The 21006-nt window shown below is 41.6% G+C and overlaps 1 protein-coding gene across 1 annotated transcript; it reads right to left on the bottom strand.

Moving 5' to 3' along the window:
* Nucleotides 1–1255: 1255 nt before the first annotated feature.
* BCDIN3D (BCDIN3 domain containing RNA methyltransferase) lies at nucleotides 1256–14333 on the bottom strand. The gene is given in 3 exon segments (XM_082421459.1): nucleotides 1256–7340; nucleotides 7342–7908; nucleotides 11219–14333. Coding segments are annotated over 3 exon segments (1014 nt in total). The 5' UTR covers nucleotides 11636–14333; the 3' UTR covers nucleotides 1256–7310.
* Between the last annotated feature and the right edge of the window lie 6673 nt (nucleotides 14334–21006).

Below are 21006 nucleotides of genomic sequence, written 5' to 3'. Positions count from 1 at the left end.
AAAATGTACTATTTGCATATAACCTATGCACATCTTCCCTTATACTTTAAATCATCTCTAGATTACATATAATAACTAATATAATGTAAATGCTACATAAATAGTTGTAAGTACAATGTAAATGCTATGCCAGAGGTGCACAGCAAATTCAAGTTTTGCTTTCTGGAACTTTCTGGAATTTTTTTCCCCAAATATTTTTGATCCATGGTTGGTTAAATCTGTGGATGCAGAACCTGCAGATATGACTTTCAGGGACAGCTCAAATCCCATACGCTCCAGAAATTCTTCCATGCCCATTGTAGTCCACAAAGATTTTTCCTTTTCTGAAGCTCACATGATCACATGCTACCATGTATGAGCCTCTCCTTTTCTCCTCAACTTTAACATAGTTGCTAAAAGAATCAAATCTAACCTTTAGAAGTCCCGGTTTGTCTAACTGATTTTTCTTTACCCTCCACAGCAGCTAAAAGCATGCTGGGTATATGGCAGGAACTTGATAAATTACTTTTTGATTTGCCATAAATGTGTAGCATTAGCCACATGTGGCTAATAAGCATCTGAAATGTGGCTAGTCCAGATTGAGATGAGCTGTAAGTATAAAATACACACTAGATTTTGAAGATGGTATTAAAAAAATAATATAACATCTCATTAATAATTTTTATATTGACTGCATGTTGAAATGCTAATTTTTTAATATACTGGATTACATATCTATATATTTAAAGTATATCCAGGACCATTCTTCATTCTTGTCCCTCAGTAAGTCTCTTGTCATGTTTGGTGTTGGTTCCTAAATTAGGCTGTTTTGAGGATAAAGATGATCTTTTCTTGAAGCCAAAGATATTCTTACCATCTCCAAGGGCTCTCCTAGGCCATTACACAAGCATTACCTTCTTGGTACCGAGACCTCATCGTTATAAGCACTATTTACACATCTTTTTTGAAACTAACAGCTACAGACTTCAAATACAACAGTTCCTCCCAACACGTCAGGTAACTGCTCAGCCAATAGAAATGTTGGAGGGAAGAGGTCGGGTTCAGATGCTGAAGGATCTCCCAAAGCTTTTACTGATCGAAGATTCCTCAGTTACCCGTGTAGATGGAGCCCCAGCCTGTTCCTTTGGTCGCTGTGGCTGTTTCCTGCCATCAGGAGTTACCCGGGACTGGTGCTGCTTGGCGTGTAGCCTAGTCTCATTGTAGTCAGAGTACCTGTGTTGGTTTCCTGTTCCTGCTGTAACAAATCATCACAAACTTAGTGGTTTAAAACAACACAAATTTATTCTCTTACAGATCAGAAGTCTAAAATCAAGGTATTGGCAGGGCTGCATTCCTTCTGGAGGCTTCTGGAGAGAATCCATTTCCTGGCCTTTTCTAACTACATTTCTTGGCTTGCAGCCCTTGCTTACATTACTCCAACCTCTTGCTTCTGTCATGACATCTACTGTGGTCAAATCTCCCTTTGCCTTCCTCTTATAAGGACACTTGTGATTACATTTAGGGCCAACCCTGATAATCCAGATTAATCTCTTGATCTCAAAATCCTTAATCCTTAATCAAGAGCCGTAATCTACACAACTGTACACATCTACAAAGTCCGTTTTGCTATCTAAGGTAGCGTTCACAAGTTCCAGGGATTAGGATGTGGACATTTTGGAGGACCAGTATTCAGCCTGCCACAGCACCATATATATTTCTTTGCACTGCCTTGGTGAAGGGAGAGAGCACCAGCAGGTTCACAAGGTGTCAAAGTGTTCTTAAATTAAGATCTACAGAGAAGTAGGTAAATTCACATCTATAATCACTGTTATCACTCTGCAACCATCATAAACCTCATTTCCATTAGCAACGATCACTCTCTCCCTCCCAGCGCTGCTTCCTTTAAAATGCTCTGTAGGCTGAAGTTGAACTACTTATTACTCCCTCATCTTAAAAAACAAATTATTTGAAATACTAAGATGCATGTTTTCTACAGAGATGAGATGTTTTTCTCGTAAGTCTTTGATCTAACAGGCATGGTTGTGGTCTGTAGCATGCTTAGAATGTAACAGCACTTTGTTTAACAATCCATATTCTGCAAATTACCTTCATATCCTTTAGCACATTTGGGCATAGGAAAAGGAAGGTCTTGTTACTTCAGTTGTACAGATGAGTAAACTGAGGCTCAGAAAGGTTAAATGAATTGAATAGGGTGGTCATACAATAATTTACTGGCAGATCCTGATTCCAAACCTTATGTTCTTTCCACTGCTCTGTTCCCAGGCCAAACTCAATCCCAGAAGGCTGAGGAGGATCTAACTATCTTGGGATCTTAATACATCCTAGAGTTGGCCTTGGAATCCCTACCTCCTGAGCATGAAACCCACTTTTTTGAGGTCCTACCCAGAAGTCAAAGCTAGGGGTAGATTGGGAATTCAGGGGAAGGTCAGGGTTGCTGTCAAGTCAAGGGTACAGTAAGAGGGTAGTTAGAACTTACGAAGACGTAAGAGTGTCTATGTTTGCTATATGTGCCTATTTAACTGGTAGACAGCAGCAGGGGTGCTACTAGGTACTCAACCTAGAATTAGGCCTGATTTCTGCGAGGGGAATTCTAAGAACATCACGGGTAGCTAAGAGTGGCCTGGCTGGGTCTCTTATTCCCAGGTCTGAACACATAATTTGAGGAAGCACAGTAACTCCAAGGCCCATGCTCTTTTACACTGGCTCTCTGGAGTCTCTTCTCAGTCTTGATTTCTATGACATTTCAAGGCATAGTAGCCAAGGCCCAGTCTCTGCAGCCACACTGCCTAGGTAAGCCCAGCTCTGCCACTTACAAGCTATGTGACCTTGGGAGAGTCACTTAACCTGTGTTTGCTTCAGTTCCAACATCTGCAAAATGAGGATGATAATAGTATCTACCCCATAGGGTTAAGGATTTTAAAAGTTATGTTGTCTGGCACACGGTGCTATATTATTATCTTTTACTGTTTTTTTTTTTTCCTGTTTCTAACCAGACCTCCCTTTTTTTTTTTTTTAACAGATTTATTTATTTATTTTTGGCTGCATTGGGTCTTCGTTGTTGCGCACGGGCTTTCTCTAGTTGTGGCGAGCGGGGGCTACTCTTTGTTGCGGTGCGTGGGCTTCTCAATGCAGTGGCTTCTCTTGTGGAGCACGGGCTCTAGGCACATGGGCTTCAGTAGTTGTGGCACGGGGGCTCAGTAGTTGTGGCTCGCGGGCTCTAGAGCGCAGGCTCAGTAGTTGTGGCACACAGGCTTAGCTGCTCCGCAGCATGTGGGATCTTCCCAGCCCAGGGCTTGAACCCGTGTCCCCTGCATTGGCAGGCAGATTCCTAACCACTGTGCCACCAGGGAAGCCCTAACCAGACCTCTTTTGGTTCTTCCTTTCTTCCTCACTCAAGAAGTATTAGCAGCCCCCAAGCCTAGGATCTTGTCCCCTCCTATTATATCCACTTACTTTTTAAATTTACTACTCATTAAATCTCAATCATTCTATGTGAATGACTTCCAAATTTTTACATCTAGTCTTTATCCACTGTCCTCTCCCAAACTATCAATAATGAAGGCCTTGAAATGGACGTCTTATCTCAAAGATGTTTGGGAAACATAACTCAAAAATCCATGCCAAAGGCTAACCTTATCCTCCTCTCGACTTTCTAATTTCTCCCCATTTTTACAGTATCCTGGGCAGTCTTTTGCCCAATCATAGATCTCCCTTTTCTTCTCAGTACTTGAATTCGGGTGCATTTCTTTTTTGTTCACTCATATATTCATTCAACAAGTAATTCTCAGCTGCCTGCCATGTGTCAGACATTGAGCTAGGCTTAGGTATACAAAAATAAGTTGGGCTTGAGGAGCTCAGTCTCCTGGTGGTGGGGAAGAGGCACAGAAACAATTATAATATGATGAGGTAAACACTGTGATAGAGGCCTCTATGCAAAGTCCTCACTAGAATATAGTAACAAATGCAAACTGCTATAGGAGTTGGGGAAGATTTTTGAGAAAATGTAACATCTGAGCCATTTTTAGGACAAACAGTTGAACCACATTGCAAAGTGGGAGAGTTGGGGGAGAGAGAAGGGAAGCAGGAGTTTGTGCTAAGAAGTTCAGTGTGGCTGATGTGTAGAGGAAAGGCATGAAGACTAGCACTGTCCTATACAACTTGCTGCAACAATGGAAATTTTCTATATCTGTGCTGTCCAATAAGGTAGTCACTAGTCACACAGGGCTACTGAACACCTGAAATGTGGCTAGTAGGACGGAGGAGCTGAATTTTAAATTTTATTTCATTTTCCTTAATTTAAATTTAAATAGCAAGCGGCTACCTTATTGAACAATATTGGTTTAGGCACTGGATAAAGGACAGGACTCTAGGCACTAGGAAACCACTGAAGGTTTTTAAGCATAATACTAGCATAGCTAGATATTTGAGAAAGGGAACACTAGCAGCAAGACAGAATGGATTGGAGGGTAGAGGATTTAACATAGAAACCTTTGGTAGGCATCAGCCACATGGATGAAATAAGTGGAACTTACATGTTATTGGTAGAATTCACTGGACTTTGTGACTGTTTCAGTGTGGGAAGTATAAATGAGGAGAATTAACTGAAGTTTGAAGCTTGAGCAATGGGTGGATGCCAACAATTGAGATAGGATTAGGTTTGGAATGAGGGTAATGAGTTTGCTTTGGGGATATGTTGAATTTGAGGTGCCAAAGAACTATCTAGGGGAATATGACTACAAAACAGGAAAAATATTAATCTGGAATTGTGAAGGTGGGGCTTATAACTATTGGGGGTTATTAGCATATAGGTAGTTGTTAAAGGTATGGGAGTGGAGGAACTCACCCCAGGAAAAAAATGTAGAAGAGGACTGGATGGACCCTAAGGGACCCTAAGCGTCAAAGTGTGGTCTGTTTCGACTTGCATCATAATCATATGGCATGCCTGTTAAAAAGATTCCTCATTGTGAATGTATTTAATGCCACAGAATATACACTTTAAAACAGTTAAAACTGTACATTCTATGTTACATATATTTTTCCACAATAAAAATTGCAAAAAAAACCCAAATCAAACCAAACCAGAATCCTGGTTTGAAGCCCCATTTCTGACCTGAATCACAGTTTCTAGAGATGAATCCAGGACTCCCCCAGGTAATGCTTATGCAAGTTAAAATGTGAACCAATTGCTTAAGGCGTAGAGAGAAACTAAGAGATTGGAAGAGAATAATAGCACAGAATGGCAGAGAATCAAAGGCAGCACGGTTCAATAAGGAAGGAGTCAATAGTGTTGAATGGTTCCATGGCCCAGGAGGAAGACTGGAAAGAGGCCTCAAAATATGGCATTCAGGTGGCCACTGATGAATGGGAGATGAGGGAGCAGAGGCGGTGGCATGTATTCTTTCAAGGGCTTTGCTCATGTATGGTGGTGAACAGATGGAGATTGCATAAGGCTGAGAGGGAGATAGGACACAGGAAAAGTTGGTGGTTTTGAAGGTGAGAGAGAACTGAGCATGTTGGTAGGTGGACAGCAAGGTTCAATGAGGCCAAGGAGACACCAAGGGGATCCTTAATAAAATACAATTTGGGAGAGGTAGTAGAGGTTGGGATCTGGAACATAGGCAGAGGTTATTTGGGTAAAAGCTCACTGGGTAAGTTTAGAAGTGAAAACAAGGGAAGATGAAGGGGTTCAAGACTGAGGGCAAGAAAAGACTTCCTGACACAGTAAACAAAAATGGCACTAGTTGGTGGTTAGGTCACCTGCTTAGATTAATGGAGCAGGAATAGAGTCAAGAGCCTGCCTGCAGAAGGGTAAAAGTCTGGAAGAGTCTCTAGGATAAAAGTGATCAGGAGCAGCAATATAAAAAGACTGAGAAGTAGTATTAGAGTCTAACTGAGACTGAAAATGGCACCAACCATACAATTATCCTGCACAAAATAGAAAAATTGGTTTTCCTAAATGAAGGTTTTGGTTCCATCCTCCTATTATTTAAGAACTGCTCTGGCTTCTGCTCTCTCTGCATAAAGTTCAAATTCCTTAGTAGGAACTTCTACGAACTTCTTCAAGAAGTCCAACCTCTAATTGGTGGTTCAGACTCTCTTGTTCCCTGTTCCTCCTTCTATAACATCAACTCAGAAAATAATAGGATCTTAGAGATTGTGAAGCTCATCAGTCCAATCTCCCTTCTTAGCTAGGTATGTTTTGTTTTTCCATCTTCTCTCCACCAAATCTTCTCTATCTTCCACTTTCCCTTGAAGTGGGCTCATGCGTGTTTTAAAAATCAACACCTGCCAGACATCAGTGACACCTATCCCACCTATCCCACAGCACTGACGCTGTAGCCATCCAATTGTAGGCTGCATTTTGTGTAGGCTTCTCTGTATTCCCACCCCCATACTGGTGTATGCCCCCTACCTCCATACTGGTGTGCCTTGACAGAGGACACTGACAAAAAAAGTCCTGAATTAACTTACTCGCTGGCATGTTTTCTGTTTTGAGCTTGGGTGAGGTTCTTTTTCTTGAGTTGAAACCTCCATGGGTAGAGTGGTTAAAGGCAGAAATTTCTTTTCTACTCCAGATTCACAGGGCATTCTCAACCATACTCAAGTCACTTTTATTATATATAAAATATAATTGTATATACTGTATACAATCTCACTTCACTCATTTCATTTGTACCGGTTGGATTTTGAGTGCATAATTTAATCTTTTAAATATCTTTTAAATGCTAGTCGATGCATCTTGGTTAGTACTGTATCTGTAACTGCTGTGCTCAGCCTGGGCATGTTGGAAACTTGACCAGCTCTGGAAAGATGTTCCTCCTACCAAAGCTTCTCCTTTAGCCAGGCCAGTGACTTTTCATTCCAGATTGTATTGTAAGGTTTTGTCTTATAGACAGGATGAGTAAGTCTAGAAGAAGCCTGAAGAAGGCAGATCAGATTTAAGGAGCCCAGGGAAGGGACATTCTAAGGCTAACCTGGTCTAAGTCTTCCTAAATAACCACCAAAAGCAGCCCCTTGCATATCCCAGAACCAGGATCACTTTCTCTCGGTCATTCCAGATAAGACAGATCATTGCCCCACCTGAATATTCTCCTCAGGGATCATCCCCCCAAATGAGGAAGATACTGATTCTTTTAATTGCATGTCCTGGACATTTAAAAAGCTTCTGCCAAGTTTTAAAGCTGCCTAACTATCAGGAGTTAAGGAAAATGAACTTAATTCTTTGCATAAAACCCTTTCAATATCTCTATCTTCCCTCCCATCTCATTGTCTCCAGAATCTTATTCTGTTCCTTTCTTTCCCTTCTTCTATCAGTGATTCAGGGATCGGATGAGTCTCTGTGGCTTGTTTTGCCCTGAAGAGCAGAAGGCTTCGGTCCCAACTGGTGTTGCCGAAGCAGCATACTAATTCCATGCCATGGTCCTGGGTCAAGATCTGCACAATATGATTGGCCATATCACCTCGGATAGCTAGGGAGCGGAAGTGGTCAAAATCATGGAGGCCCAGCTTCCGGAGACGCCTTGCAGCTGCCCGATAACACTTCCAGGGCTGTGGTTCCACAAGGAGGTAGCAGCACAGGGAAGAAAGGTGGGCCAGGAACTCCCAAAGGCCTTGGTCCCCATGGTTCAGATGAATCCACATGGTTATTGACATGCAGAAGCCAATATCAAAAACTGAGCGTCCAAACTGGCTTAAGAAAGAGCTCAAGAGAACTTTCCGGGTCCTGTGATTCATGAAGTCCAGGGTGATAAAGGTCAAGCCATCCGGAAAAGGGCATTCTTTTTCAGCTCGTTCCACCAGGACTGGATCTATGTCGCAGCAGAGGAGATGGAGTTCTCTTGAGGCATCTGAGCAGGTCTCCCCATCATGTAGGGAAAGGAAATGTTTGTATAGAGCCACACTCAGATCCTAGAGGAATCCAAAAGAGCTTTGTCATTGCAGCTCTCAACCAGTGAATGGAAGAGAAACCTATATCTCTTATCCTCCCATTGAGACTGCCACTTACTCCTGGCTTTATAGGATGTAAGGTTGTTAAACTACAGCCTAAGGAGGTTGCCCCCCAAAAGTTTTCCACAAAGCAGGCTCTCAGCGCCCTCCAGGAGTCTCAGGCTGTAATGCATCATCTCCATACTTTCCTGACACTGATGGGTTGTGTGGTTGAAAGTTACAGCCCAGTGGATGCAGCAAAGGAGTCCAGAGCAGTATTTTCCAGCTTAAGTAATATGCTGGTAAACTCACTATCTTTTTCTTTTTTTGAGTATCTCAGACCCCAGGGAGGAGGAAAAGATTTCAGGGGCATAACCAGTGCTCCTTGCCAGGAAGGTGAAGAACAGAGCAAGCACCATCTTATAAAAATCTACTTCTCAGACCTGTGGTTGGGAAAGTCTGCATTCCAAAGTCTTCAGTCAGCCTTCACTCTACAGCTTCAATTTTGCTACATGTGCTATGTTTCACCACCCCCTTCTGAGACTTATTCTGCTTTTGCATCCATTACCTGCTGACCTCCTTCTAGCCAAATCCAATGATTTGTGATTTTCACCATCTTAGCACCTTTTTGACTCTTAAACAAGTCACTATTTCCTTTCTCTAACTTTGACTTCTATAACCATTATAACTAACTCAAATTCATGTTCTAATTTGTTTTTTTAAGGCATTTTTCTATTCACTACCTCATTTGCTCTGTGCAACAATTCTGTGAGGAAAATATTTATGCCCTTTGTGCAGGTGAAGAAAGTGTGGTTGGAAACAATCCAGATGTCCAATAATAGTAGCATGGATTAAGATGGAATACCAGATAGCAATTAAAAATGAAGGAATTCAGCTCAGTGCAGCAACACGGATGACTCACACAAATACATAATGCTGAGCGAAAAAGCAAGACACAGAAGAAAATACATGGCAAGCTTCCATGTATATGAAGTTCGAAAATGGACAAAATTAAACTACACTGTTTATGGATACAAAAATAGCAAGCTATAAAAAAAAGCAAGGAAACAATAATAATAAGAGTTGGGCTCTCTGGGTGGAGAGGGGCGTTTATGAGCAGGGAAAGGCATATGGCAGACTTCCTGGGGAGCTGACAATGTTTTATTCTTGATATAGACAGTAGTCATAAAGGTGTCTGCTTTATAATAATTCATAAAGTGTGAATTTATGTTTTGTGCACTTTTCTCTATGTGTGGCATAGTTCACAAAAACACCTGTATTTTAAAAATTATGGTTCAGAGGCTAGTGACTTGTCCAATGTCACATGGTTACTACATGGCAGGATTTAGGCAACATTAAGCTCTTTCCTCCATACCATGCTTCTCATACTTCAATAGGCATACACATCACCTAGGGATCTTATTAAAATAAAGATGTTGATTTAGTAGATCTGGGTTGGGGGCGGAGATTCTGTATTTCTAATAAACTTTCAAGTCATGCTGATGCTGTAGTTCAAGGACCACATTTTGAGTAGGAAGATTATGCTGCTTAAAAATATCTCCCCATCTTTCTATTTATTTCTCTGCTGTCTTCCTCCTCCTATCTGATTTTGGGTGTGCCCCATGTTTGACCAGTCATTTCATCACATCAGTCCCTCCTCTACCACATCTCTTAATCCTCTCCATCCTCAATTCCCCAATCTTAGAGACCCCTGGAAGCTTAAAAAAGAAAACACAGACTCAAGGGCTCAATCCCCAAGATCCTGATTCAGTAGGTCTAGAGTAGGGCCTAGGAATTTCTAAAATCTAAAATTCTAAAAACAAAGCACCCCCCAAATTATCGCACATCTATATTATGAAGCTGCTAAAAAAGACTGTAGTGGCATGAGTGATCTCCAAATTATTAAATGAAAAGCAAGGTGCAAAAGAGTGTGCTATTATTTGTAAAACTAGAAGAGGTGAGATATTTATACATACATAAATGTTTGTGTACACATAAGGTGTATACTCAAGAAATTATAAACAGCAGTTGCCATTGTGTAGGAGAAGAGGATTTAGGGTCAGGAGTAGAGACTTGCTTTTTACTATATGCCCCTTTGTATTTTGAATTTTTTTTTTTTTTTTTGGTCTTATCAAGTGCAAGCATCTTTTCTTAAAGGCAAAATAAAAAACTTCCTAAATGTACAGCCAGGTTTGGGAACCACTGCCCTAGTTAACTGCAACTATGTCCTGGCCCCTAAGGTACACGTATACTACTTTCAACTTTAAAATCTCCTGTAGTTTCCTAATGCCTTTCATGAAATCCCAAGTCTTAAACCCAGTCTCTTTTCCCCTTTGATTTGCTGTATCATCACAGTAGAGAAATGTCTGCAAGGGACAGCCAGACACCCACCCATCTGCTCATTCCAGCTTTTTAGCCTGTGTCCAAATGTCTCCCTCCCATTTACCAGCCCTGTGCCTACAGCCCTCAACCCTCTACCAAATTCTCTTCTGCCTAAGGCCAGAAACACGATAAAATTCTCCTCCTCCTCTCCCACTCCTGGTCTGGAATGGAGTGAGGGTACTAACTTTTTGAAGCATTTGTAATCATAGGGTCAGAATGCCTGCTCCTCTAGGATATCCTAGTGGCTACAAATAGGTGTCAGAGAGACATTTCGCTATTTTGCTTGTGGTTTGACTATAATCATTCTTACGCCTAAAAATACTTGGCGGTAAGAAAATGTGGCAATGCCTTCCTCCCGCAGGGTGCTTTATTTTCTTTCTCGATCTTCTTCACTGTACTCAGCCAACTGATTGCTTTTAAAATAAATATCCACTTGGCTCCAGGGTCCATTCTGCACTGTTTCACACTAATCTTAATTCCAGGCATGATTCTGTCACCCTTGGCTCCCAGTAAACCAATCCCAACCCCACGCTCCCAAACTTGGGTCTCGGGAAGTCCCCTCTCCCCCAGCCAGGTCGCCAGCCACGCTGGACAGGAGGCAAGCGCTGGAAGCCCAGGCACAGTGGCCCTTCCCACCCGGCGTTCTGCCAAGAGGCCGCAAGCGCGGAGGCGGGGACGCAGGAATTCGGCACGTAGTTGAAAACGATTCCTCCCCAAGATTCCTAAAAGAGATGGTGCTGGGACCCTAGAGGTGAGGTAGCAGCAACACGGGGTCGAACACTACGCCTTTAAACTCATTTTGGGAAAGTTGTGAGGGGTCTGGTGCCACGCCCAGGCCGGAACCCCAGTGGATGTGAAGGCTGCCAACCTCTCGGCACGACCGACGTCCGATCCCTCCCCCGTCACTCACCCCGGAGTTACACCCCACGTCGAGCCCCAGGATCGGCCTTGTCTCGGGACCCTGAGGGAAGAGCCGGCGAAGCAGCTCTGGAGGCAGGAGGCGGAGCCGTTGCTCTGGAGGGTGGAAGCGGGAATAATGAGGGAAATTTCCGAATGGGGCGGCCCCGGGTTCCAAAACTCGCGGTTCCTCTTCCGCCGCGGTGTCTTCAACGCCCCCGGTGGCTTGCTTCATGGACGCCGCCATTAGTCTCAGTCTCGCTTCTGGGTCCCCTCGGAACCGGAAGTCGGGAACCTGCAGGCTCGGCGAGCGCGGTCCGGGCTCCAGCGCGCCTGCGCTGCATGGCAAAGGCGAGTGACTATAAAGGCGGCCTCCCCTGAGCCAGCGCAGAAGCTTGGGGTTTGCGTTGGCTTGGGGAACCCTCGCCATAACCTGGGAGGTGGTTAGTAATATTATCCCATTTTTCTGGTGAAACAAGCTCAGAGAGGTTGAGTGACTTGCTCAAGCTGACATAGTTTCAACTTGGGCTACCCAGAACAAGGAGTTTGTTGGGATTTGGAAGTCACTTTTGGTCCAGCTTCCTTCCTTTACAAATGCATGTGAGATCCAGAGAGTAGGAGTTTACTTGTCCAGGGTCACACGCGAATCTGTGACGCTGGAACTTCACCCGGTTCATCCTGTGATGCCAGGAACTATGGGTCACTCGAGGTGCCAGAAGACCCAGATGGCCCTGCCTGCCACGTGGGTCAGGTGGACAGGGGCAACTGTAGACTGTGAGCTCTTGAGAGGCAAGGACTATGCCTTAAGAGCCGGTACTTAAGAGTGCTTACCAGGCGCTAGACACCTTTCTAAGCCCTTTACGTGTATTTATTTAATTCTCACACCAACCCTGTGAGGAAAGAACGGTAACTAATATCCCTTTTATATAGATGAGGACATGGGGGCACAGCGAAGTTAGTAACTTGCCCAAGGTGTTGCAGTTAGAAATGATAGTACCAGGATTTGACCCAGGCACTTTGGCTCCAGAGGATGTACTTGCAACCATTATGTTATTCTCAGCCTGAATCCCTTATACCTGCCATAATGCCTGACCCAAGGAGGCTTAATAAGTATATGCTGAATGAAAACTCAATATCTACAAATGGTATTGGGAAAACTGGATACTCATATGCAAAAGAATGAAAGTAGACCCTTACACAAAAATCAACTCAAAATGAATTAAATGTAAGACCTGAAACTGTATATCTCCTAGAAAAAAAACCATAGGGGAAAGGCTTCAAGACTGATCTTGGCAATGATTTCATGGATGTGATGCCAAAAGCACAGACAACAAAAGCAAAAATAGACAAGTGGGACTACATCAAACTAAAAAGCTTCTACACAGCAACAGAAACCAATGACAGTAAAAAGGCAACCTATGGAATGGGAGAAAATATTTGCAAGCCATTTATCTGATAAGGGATTAATTTCCAAAATATATAAGGAACTCCTACAACTCAAAAGCACAAAAACCAATAACTTGATTTTTTTAATGGGCAAAGGACTTGAATAGACAGTTTTCCAAAGGAAGACATACCAATGACCAACAGGTATATGAAAAGATGTTCAGTGTCACTAATCATCAGGGAAATGCAAATCAAAACCACAGTGAGATATCATCTCACACCGGTTAGGGTGGCTATTATGAAAACAAAAACAAAAGACAAGAGGTATTGGCAAGGATGTGGAGAAAGTGGAACGCTTGTGCGTTGTTGGTGGAAATGTAAAATGGTGCAGCCTCTATGACAAACAGTATGGATGTTCCTCAGAAAATTAAAAATAGAACTACTACATGATCCAGCAAGCCCATTTCTGGGTATTTATCCAAAAGAATTGAAATCAGGATCTCGGAGAGATATTAGTGCTCACATGTTCATTGTGACACTGTTCACAATAGTCAACATGTGGAAATGACTTAAATGTCCATCTGCAGATGAATAGATAAAAGAAATGTGGTATATACATACAGTAGAATATTATTCATCTTCAAAAAGAAGGAAACCCTACCCTATGTGACAAAATGGATGAACCTTGAGGACATTATGCTAAGTGAAATAAGGCAGTTACAGAAAGACAATTACTGCATGATTCCACTTATATAAGGTATCTAAAATAGTCAGACTCACAGAAGCAAAGACTAGAATGGTAGTTACCAGTGGCTGGGGTGAGGGGAAGGGGGACTTGCTAGTCAACTGGTATAAAGTTTAAGTTATGCAAGATGAATACGTTCTAGAGATCTGCTGTACAACATTGTGTCTATAGATAACAATACTGTACTGTACACTTAAAAACTGGTTAAGAGGGTAGATCCCATGTTAAGTATTCTTCTTGCAATGAAATAAAATTTAAAAAAACCCCAAACTCCATACAGGATGCAAGTAGGCAACTAAAACCAGGTCTGATTTGGGAAAACTGAGAAGGAAGAAAGAAGGGAACTGAACTGAAAGAGAACTGGTGGAATGGAACTAGGCAAAATGTGGGCTGAGCCAGAGATAAGAAAAAAAACTGAGCTGGTGAGAAACTGCGCCGAGGGGGCAGGATGGGGCATGGCATTGGCCTAGGTAGCAGGTTCAAGTCAGCAGCCAGGATGGGACAGAATATCCAGCAGGTTCAGCCAGGGGTCTGCAGAGTTGTGCTGACCTCTCCCCACCTGGCCAGCCATCTTCAAGGGGCCTCCAGCTTCATGAGGCCAGCGATTTGCTGAACTTCTTCCAAGGACTGAAGCATGACTTCTGCAGACAGTACCATCAGCGGTTAAAATAGGCCCTGTCCCTTTTCCTCTCAATTTTTACTTCATACTTTCATCTCTGTCTGATCTATCAGACAGAGAGGGCATAAGTTAATGACCAAAAGTCACAGTGGGATTGAATTAGCCACAATATTCTGCACAACTTCTAGCAAAAGGGGGGCAGGGGAGGGTGGGGGAACAGCAGCACCACCATTTCTCTCCCCAGTGTTTGACAGATTTTGGTGAGCTGAACTTACCCCTTTTTGTCACTAGATGATGCTAGCACAAACGCTCGGCAACCCTTAATTTCCAAAGAGCAGGAATCACCTTGCTTTTGTAGGCAGTTTTTTCTTTGCCTGTTTAAACACATTATATTTGCCAGTAAAGAGTTTAATTTCCCCTGACACCATGCACAAAAATAAACTCAAAATGGATTAAAGACCTAAGTGTAAGGGCAGACACTATCAAACTCTTAGAGGAAAACATAGGCAGAACACTCTATGACATACATCACAGCAAGATTCTTTTTGACCCAGCTCCCAGAGAAATGGAAATAAGAACACAAATAAACAAATGGGACCTAATGAAACTTAAAAGCTTTTGCACAGCAAAGGAAACCATAAACAAGACCAAAAGACAACCCTCAGAATGGGAGAAAATATTTGCAAATGAAGCAACTGACAAAGGATTAATCTCCAAGATTTACAAGCAGCTCATGCAGCTCAATAACAAAAAAACGAACAACCCAATCCAAAAATGGGCAGAAGACCTAAATAGATATTTCTCCAAAGAAGATATACAGATGGCCTACAGACACATGAAAGAATGCTCAACATCATTAATCATTAGAGAAATGCAAATCAAAACTACAATGAGATATCATCTCACACCGGTCAGAATGGCCATCATCAAAAAATCTAGAAACAATAAATGCTGGAGAGGGTGTGGAGGAAAGGGAACACTCTTGCACTGTTGGTGGGAATGTAAATTGATACAGCCACTATGGAGAACAGTATTGGAGGTTCCTTAAAAAACTACAAATAGAACTACCATACGACCCAGCAATCCCACTACTGGGCATATACCCTGAGAAAACCATAGGTCAAAAAGAGTCATGTACCAAAATGTTCATTGCAGCTCTATTTACAATAGCCAGGACATGGAAGCAATCTAAATGTCCATCGACAGATGAATGGATAAAGAAGATGTGGCACATATATACAATGGAATATTACTCAGCCATAAAAAGAAATGAAATGGAGGTATTTGTAATGAGGTGGATGGAGTTAGAGTCTGTCATACAGAGTGAAGTAAGTCAGAAAGAGAAAAACAAATACAGTATGCTAACACATATATACGGAATCTAAGGGAAAAAAAAAAAAGGCCATGAAGAACCTAGTGGCAAGACGGGAATAAAGACACAGACCTACTAGAGAATGGACTTGAGGATATGGGGAGGGGGTGAGGTGAGATGTGACAGGGTAAGAGAGTGTCATGGACATATATACACTACCAAATGTAAAATAGATAACTAGTGGGAAGCAGCCGCATAGCACAGGGAGATCAGCTCGGTGCTTTGTGACCACCTAGAGGGATGGGATGGGGAGGGTGGGAGGGAGGGAGATGCAAAAGGGAAGAGAAATGGGAACATACTGTATATGTATTACTGATTCACTTTGTTATAAAGCAGAAGCTAACACACCATTGTAAGGCAATTATACTTCAATAAAGATGTTAAAAAAAAAGTAAAACTGAAAAAAAAAAAAAAAAAACATCCAGTGCTGGCAACAAGGTGGGAAACAGATACTTTCATAATCTACTGGTGGGGAGGGAGATGTATACTGGTAAGTTTTGTTTTGTTTTGTTATTGCAATCTAATATAAACTATTATAACTAAAAAAAAAAAAAAAAAGAGTTTAATTTCATCAAGGACATGGGCATGGTTTTTGAGTTCTCAAAACACTGTTCACCAGAAAAGGAATAGGCAACAGTCCTAGGTGGTGAATGACAGGCTCCTCCTGATCCTGGGAGCCTCAAGAAGTAAAGATAGGAGTGGGCCTGGTAATGCTACTGGGGACCTGAAATGCCTTAGAGGTGAGCCCATAAAGAGGCATTAGAGTTTGACTCACTCCGGGGACTTTTTGAACCTGTGCCCATTTTTCAGAGCCTGATCAGCCCAAGTGACCTGACAATGCTCAGCTGGAGCCTGGGGCCTGAGTAACCAGCCCCAATACCTCAAATAGCTGTAATAGCACCTAAGAGCATGCTCTGCACTGCAGCTGGCTAGATTGTGTGGAGCCTGATGCTTATACAATTGTGTGGGTGGACAGTGCTTTAAAGAAAAAAATTACAAAGATAGGCATGAAAGTGAATATTTACAATGAGAAAACAAAATCACAACAAATTACAATTTTTAAAAAGCTGACAAATACCACAAAATCACAAAAATTCCCATAATAGTTTGATGAATCAAATGCCAGTCACACTTGAATATTACTATTTTCTTACATTGTTTGGCTGCATAGGCTTTGATTGCTTCTTCACATGGTAATGATTTGAAAATATCATTTCACTAAGAGGACTAGAAAGATGATTCAGTCTTATCAAATTTGCCTTTTTATTATTTGATCATTTAGAAAAGTTTCTTTCAGGTTTATGATTTGCTATTGGCAATGTCGTGTAAATGTTTAGGTTTGTTATCAAATTGGGGAAAAACCTTGATCAAGTTTCTTTCATCTAGGAGCTATACAATCTCAGAGCATTTCAAATTTTCTTGTGAAGGGACTATGCTCTTCAAATTGACTACGTTTACTAGCCAATTTGTCTTTGAAAACCTCATTATAAATGGTGAATTATGAGTTTTTTATTATTTGCATTGATATCAGTAGTTTGTGTCAAGTCATCAAAAGGTGTAAAGATAGGAGTTTTGATAATTTGTATTTTGCACAGTTCTTATCAAAAGAGAAAAGAATGCATATATGATATTTGCTGTGTTATTGAGTATATTGCTGACACCACAAAACTTGTTTTGACTGGATGTCAATAAGGACAGGATCCTCTGCTTATATTTTTGTACAGCTGACAAGTGGAAGAGTTTTCTTCAGACTAGCTTCTGGCCTCATACATTTCTTTTCTTTTCTTTTTTTTTTTTTAAAGAAAATGTGTTTATTTTTTCAATATATATTCTTTTTTTAAAATTAATTTTTATTGGAGTATAGTTGATTTACAACGTTAGTTTCAGGTGTACAGCAAAGCGAATCAGTTATACAAATACATATATCCACTCTTTTTTAGAGTCTATTCCCATATAGGTCATCACAGAGTACTGAGTAGAGTTCCCTGTGCTATACAGTAGGTTCTTATTTGTTATCTATTATATATATAGTAGTGTGTATATGTCAATCCCAATCTCCCAATTTATCCTTTCCCCCCCCCCTTTCCCCCTTGGTAACCATAAGTTTGTTTGTTTTCTACATCTGTGACTCTATTTCTGTTTTGTTTAGGTTCATTTGTACCATTTTTTTAGATTCCACATATAAGCGATATATGATATTTGCCTTTCTCTGTCTGACTTCGGCTTCATATATTTTCAAAACTTGATTTTCTTCTACTCCCACACACTTCTGGTGCCAGGTGCAGTAGGACACCTTTAGACCTTGATTTGAACTCTGGCCTTGCACCTTCAGGTCACAACTTCAGGTGAGTCAGCACGGTGGGCAGATAAGAGATTCCTGGAGCTATTCCTTCATCTGGGCGTCAGGTAATAGCTGTAATAGGTCAACTATGCATGGAAGTGACTGTAAACCATGTGAACAGATCCCAAACAGAGCGTATCCCCAACTAAACTTCCCCTTAACTGGATTCCAAGAATGCCTGTGGCCATTCCAGTGCCATCTAACAGAAGGGGAAATGTGAAGGAGGGTAAGTCAAAGTGGAAACAGCAGTCTTAATCAACTGCAATTAAAATATCTTAACCTTTTCAAATTTTGTAAAATCAAATGACCTTGTAAACACTTAGAAAAATTTCTAAGGCCTTGGAAGGGTCCTGGGTATGAGTGAGGACCCTGAAGGTTGAGTTTCATTAGCTCCATGGTAAATCCATCTCTGTCCTGCACAGAACATGTATCCAAGCACAGTTAAAATGAAGAAGTATATGTAGAATTAGAAATAACCAAGTTAGGAACTATTCACATGCATAATGGCGTCTATGGCCTCCCAAGGAACCTTGCGCAGCTGACCTCCTGGCCCGTGGTCCAGCCCATCCTACCCTCCCATCCTGTCCCTCTCTAATCACAACCCAGAGCCTCTGCTCAGTGTCTGCTCTCCCACCTCACTCACTACCTCCAGCTGGGGTTTGGGGGGCCTCAGAACTGATGGTTAAGCAGAAATCTATGCATATTTTAAAATATTAAATCTCTTTTCTCCCAGAAACAATGTTCCAATAAGGGACTCATACCTGGACTTTTGGAACACAAACCATCTATAAATGGAGAATTTACTTTTTATTATGGTTGAGAAATTCTGCAATTAATCCTTGTAGATTTTTAAACCACTTGGAAATAATATCCATACAATTTATAAATGTATGGATATGCAAACCTCTCATTTTCAGATGAGGAAACTGAGACCCAGGAGGTAAAGGCAATTTCTCCAAAGCTGGAACCGAATTAGTGAGGGTAGGTTAAGTGCTGTAACAAACAACCCCCAAATCTCAGTGGCTTACCACAATAAAGGTTTATTTCTCCCTCACGTCTCAATTCAATGTGAGTCAAGGGTAGGGTGGAGGGGGCCTGTGCTTCTCAGAGACTTCATGGACCCATCTAGAAGCTTTAAAAAACATCTGGAAACATTAAAAAACATCTGGAAACATTTCACTGGAGGCAAATAAACACATGAAGAGATGTTAAACATCACTAGCCATTAAGGAAATGCAAACTAAAGCCACCATGAGCTATCCCTATACATTTATTAGAACAGTGAAAATAAAAACATATTGACAACACCAAATGCTTGAATTCTTGGATGCAGAGAAATTAGATCTGTCATGTATTGTTGGTGAGAATGTCAAATGGCACAGGCATTCTGGAAAATAGTTTAGCAGATTCTTAAAAGCAAACAAACAAAAACAACTGGAATTGGGAAGAATGAGGATTAACTGTTAATGGATATAGAGTTTCTTTTGGGGGGACAAAATATTCTAAAATTAGATTGTGATGGTTTATTCATACCTTCTAAATACACGAAAAAAATATTAAATTGTACCCTTTATTTATTTATGTTTAAATATTTATTTATTTATTTATTTACTTATTGGCTGCATCGGGTCTTAGTTGTGGTGCGCCGGCTCCAGAGCATGTGGGCTCAGTAGTTGCGGCATGCGAGATCTTAGTTTCCTGACCAGGGATTGAACTGGTGTCCCCTGCGTTGCAAGATGGACTCTTAACCACTGGACCACCAGGAAGTCCCTAAATTGTACACTTTGAATAGGTGAATTATATGGTATGTGAATTATATCTCAATAAATCTGTTCTTAAAAAAATGAACGTACACTTACCATATGACCCAGCAATCACACTCCTGGGCATTTATCCTAGAGAAATGAAAACTTATATCCACACAAAACCTTTATGTGACTGTTCATAGTGGCTTTATTTGTAGTAGCTAAAAATTGGAAAGAACCAATATGTCCTTCAGTAAGTGAATGGTTAAACAAACTGTGGTACATCTATAGTATGGACTATTACTCAGTGATAATAAGGAATGACTACTGATACCTGCAACAATTTGGATGGATGTTAAAGCATTATGCTGAGTGAAAAAAATCTCAAAAAATACAAACTATATGGTTCCATTTATGTAACATTTTCAAAATGAAAAAATCATAGAAAATGGAAAAGATATCAGTGGTTTGCTAGGGTAAGGGGGGTGGATGTGACCATATCATGGTGGCTTAATAGAGATGTTTGTGGTGGTGGAATGGTTCTGTATCTTGATTATAGCAGTGGCTACATGAATCTGTGTGATAGAATGTCACAGAACTATTTACACACGTTGTACCAATGTTAATTTCCCAGTTTAGGTAGTGTGGTATAATTATATAAGATGTAATCATTGAGGGAAACAGTGAAGGGTACAGGGGACCTCACCGTACCTTTTTGTGACTTCTGTACATCTATAATTGTTTCAAGATAAACAGTTAAAAAAATAAGAGGAATTATTAGGGAATCAATATAGGAAACAGTTACACCCTCACCCTCTCCACCACCCAATGTAGCCGTCTATGCCCCTGCCTGCCTCCAACCCTGGCAGCAAAGTGGACAGGGTAAAATAGAGAATCTCTGGTCTGGGGGACACCAGCCCACTGGAGGCAAGGATAACCTGCTGCAGGCTTAAGTGAAAGTTTACACAGTGAATGTTGAAAACCCCAGATTTCTCGCCCTACCACTTTCCAGATAACTGGCAGCCAGGGTTACACCCTTCAAGTGGGAGGTCTGGAGAGCCTGCTTGGTGAAACTTTTTTTTTTTTTTTTTTTGGATGCATTGGGTCTTTGTGGCTGCGTGCAGCTTTCTCTAGTTGTGGGGAGCAGGGGCTCCTCTTCATTGCAGTGCGCGGGCTTCTCATTGCGGTGGCTTCTCTTGTTGCGGAGCATGGGCTCTAGGCGTGCAGGCTTCACTAGTTGTGGCGCGTGGGCTCAGTAGCTGTGGCTTGCGGGCTCTAGAGTGTGGGCTCTAGAGTGCAGGCTCAGTAGTTGTGGCACAAGGGCTTAGTTGCTCCGCAGCATGTGGGATCTTCCTGGACCAGGGCTTGAACCCTTGTCCCCTGCATTGACAGGCAGGTTCTTAACCACTGTGCCACCAGGGAAGCCCTGCTTGGGGAAACTTACTGACATCTGGGGTTTCTCTAGGGAAACGGCCCAGCCAGAACTAGTGAAGGTCACAGAGACAACCCCACCACCAGCTCAGAGCTTTTTAGTGCCCCAGTCATTCTTTTTTTTTTTATTTAAATATTTATTTATCTATTTATCTATTTATT

Source organism: Balaenoptera physalus, assembly GCF_965194825.1.
Source record: "Balaenoptera physalus genome assembly, chromosome: 13".
Classification (NCBI taxonomy): Eukaryota; Metazoa; Chordata; class Mammalia; order Artiodactyla; family Balaenopteridae; genus Balaenoptera; species Balaenoptera physalus.
This window is presented reverse-complemented; position numbering and strand designations above follow the sequence as displayed.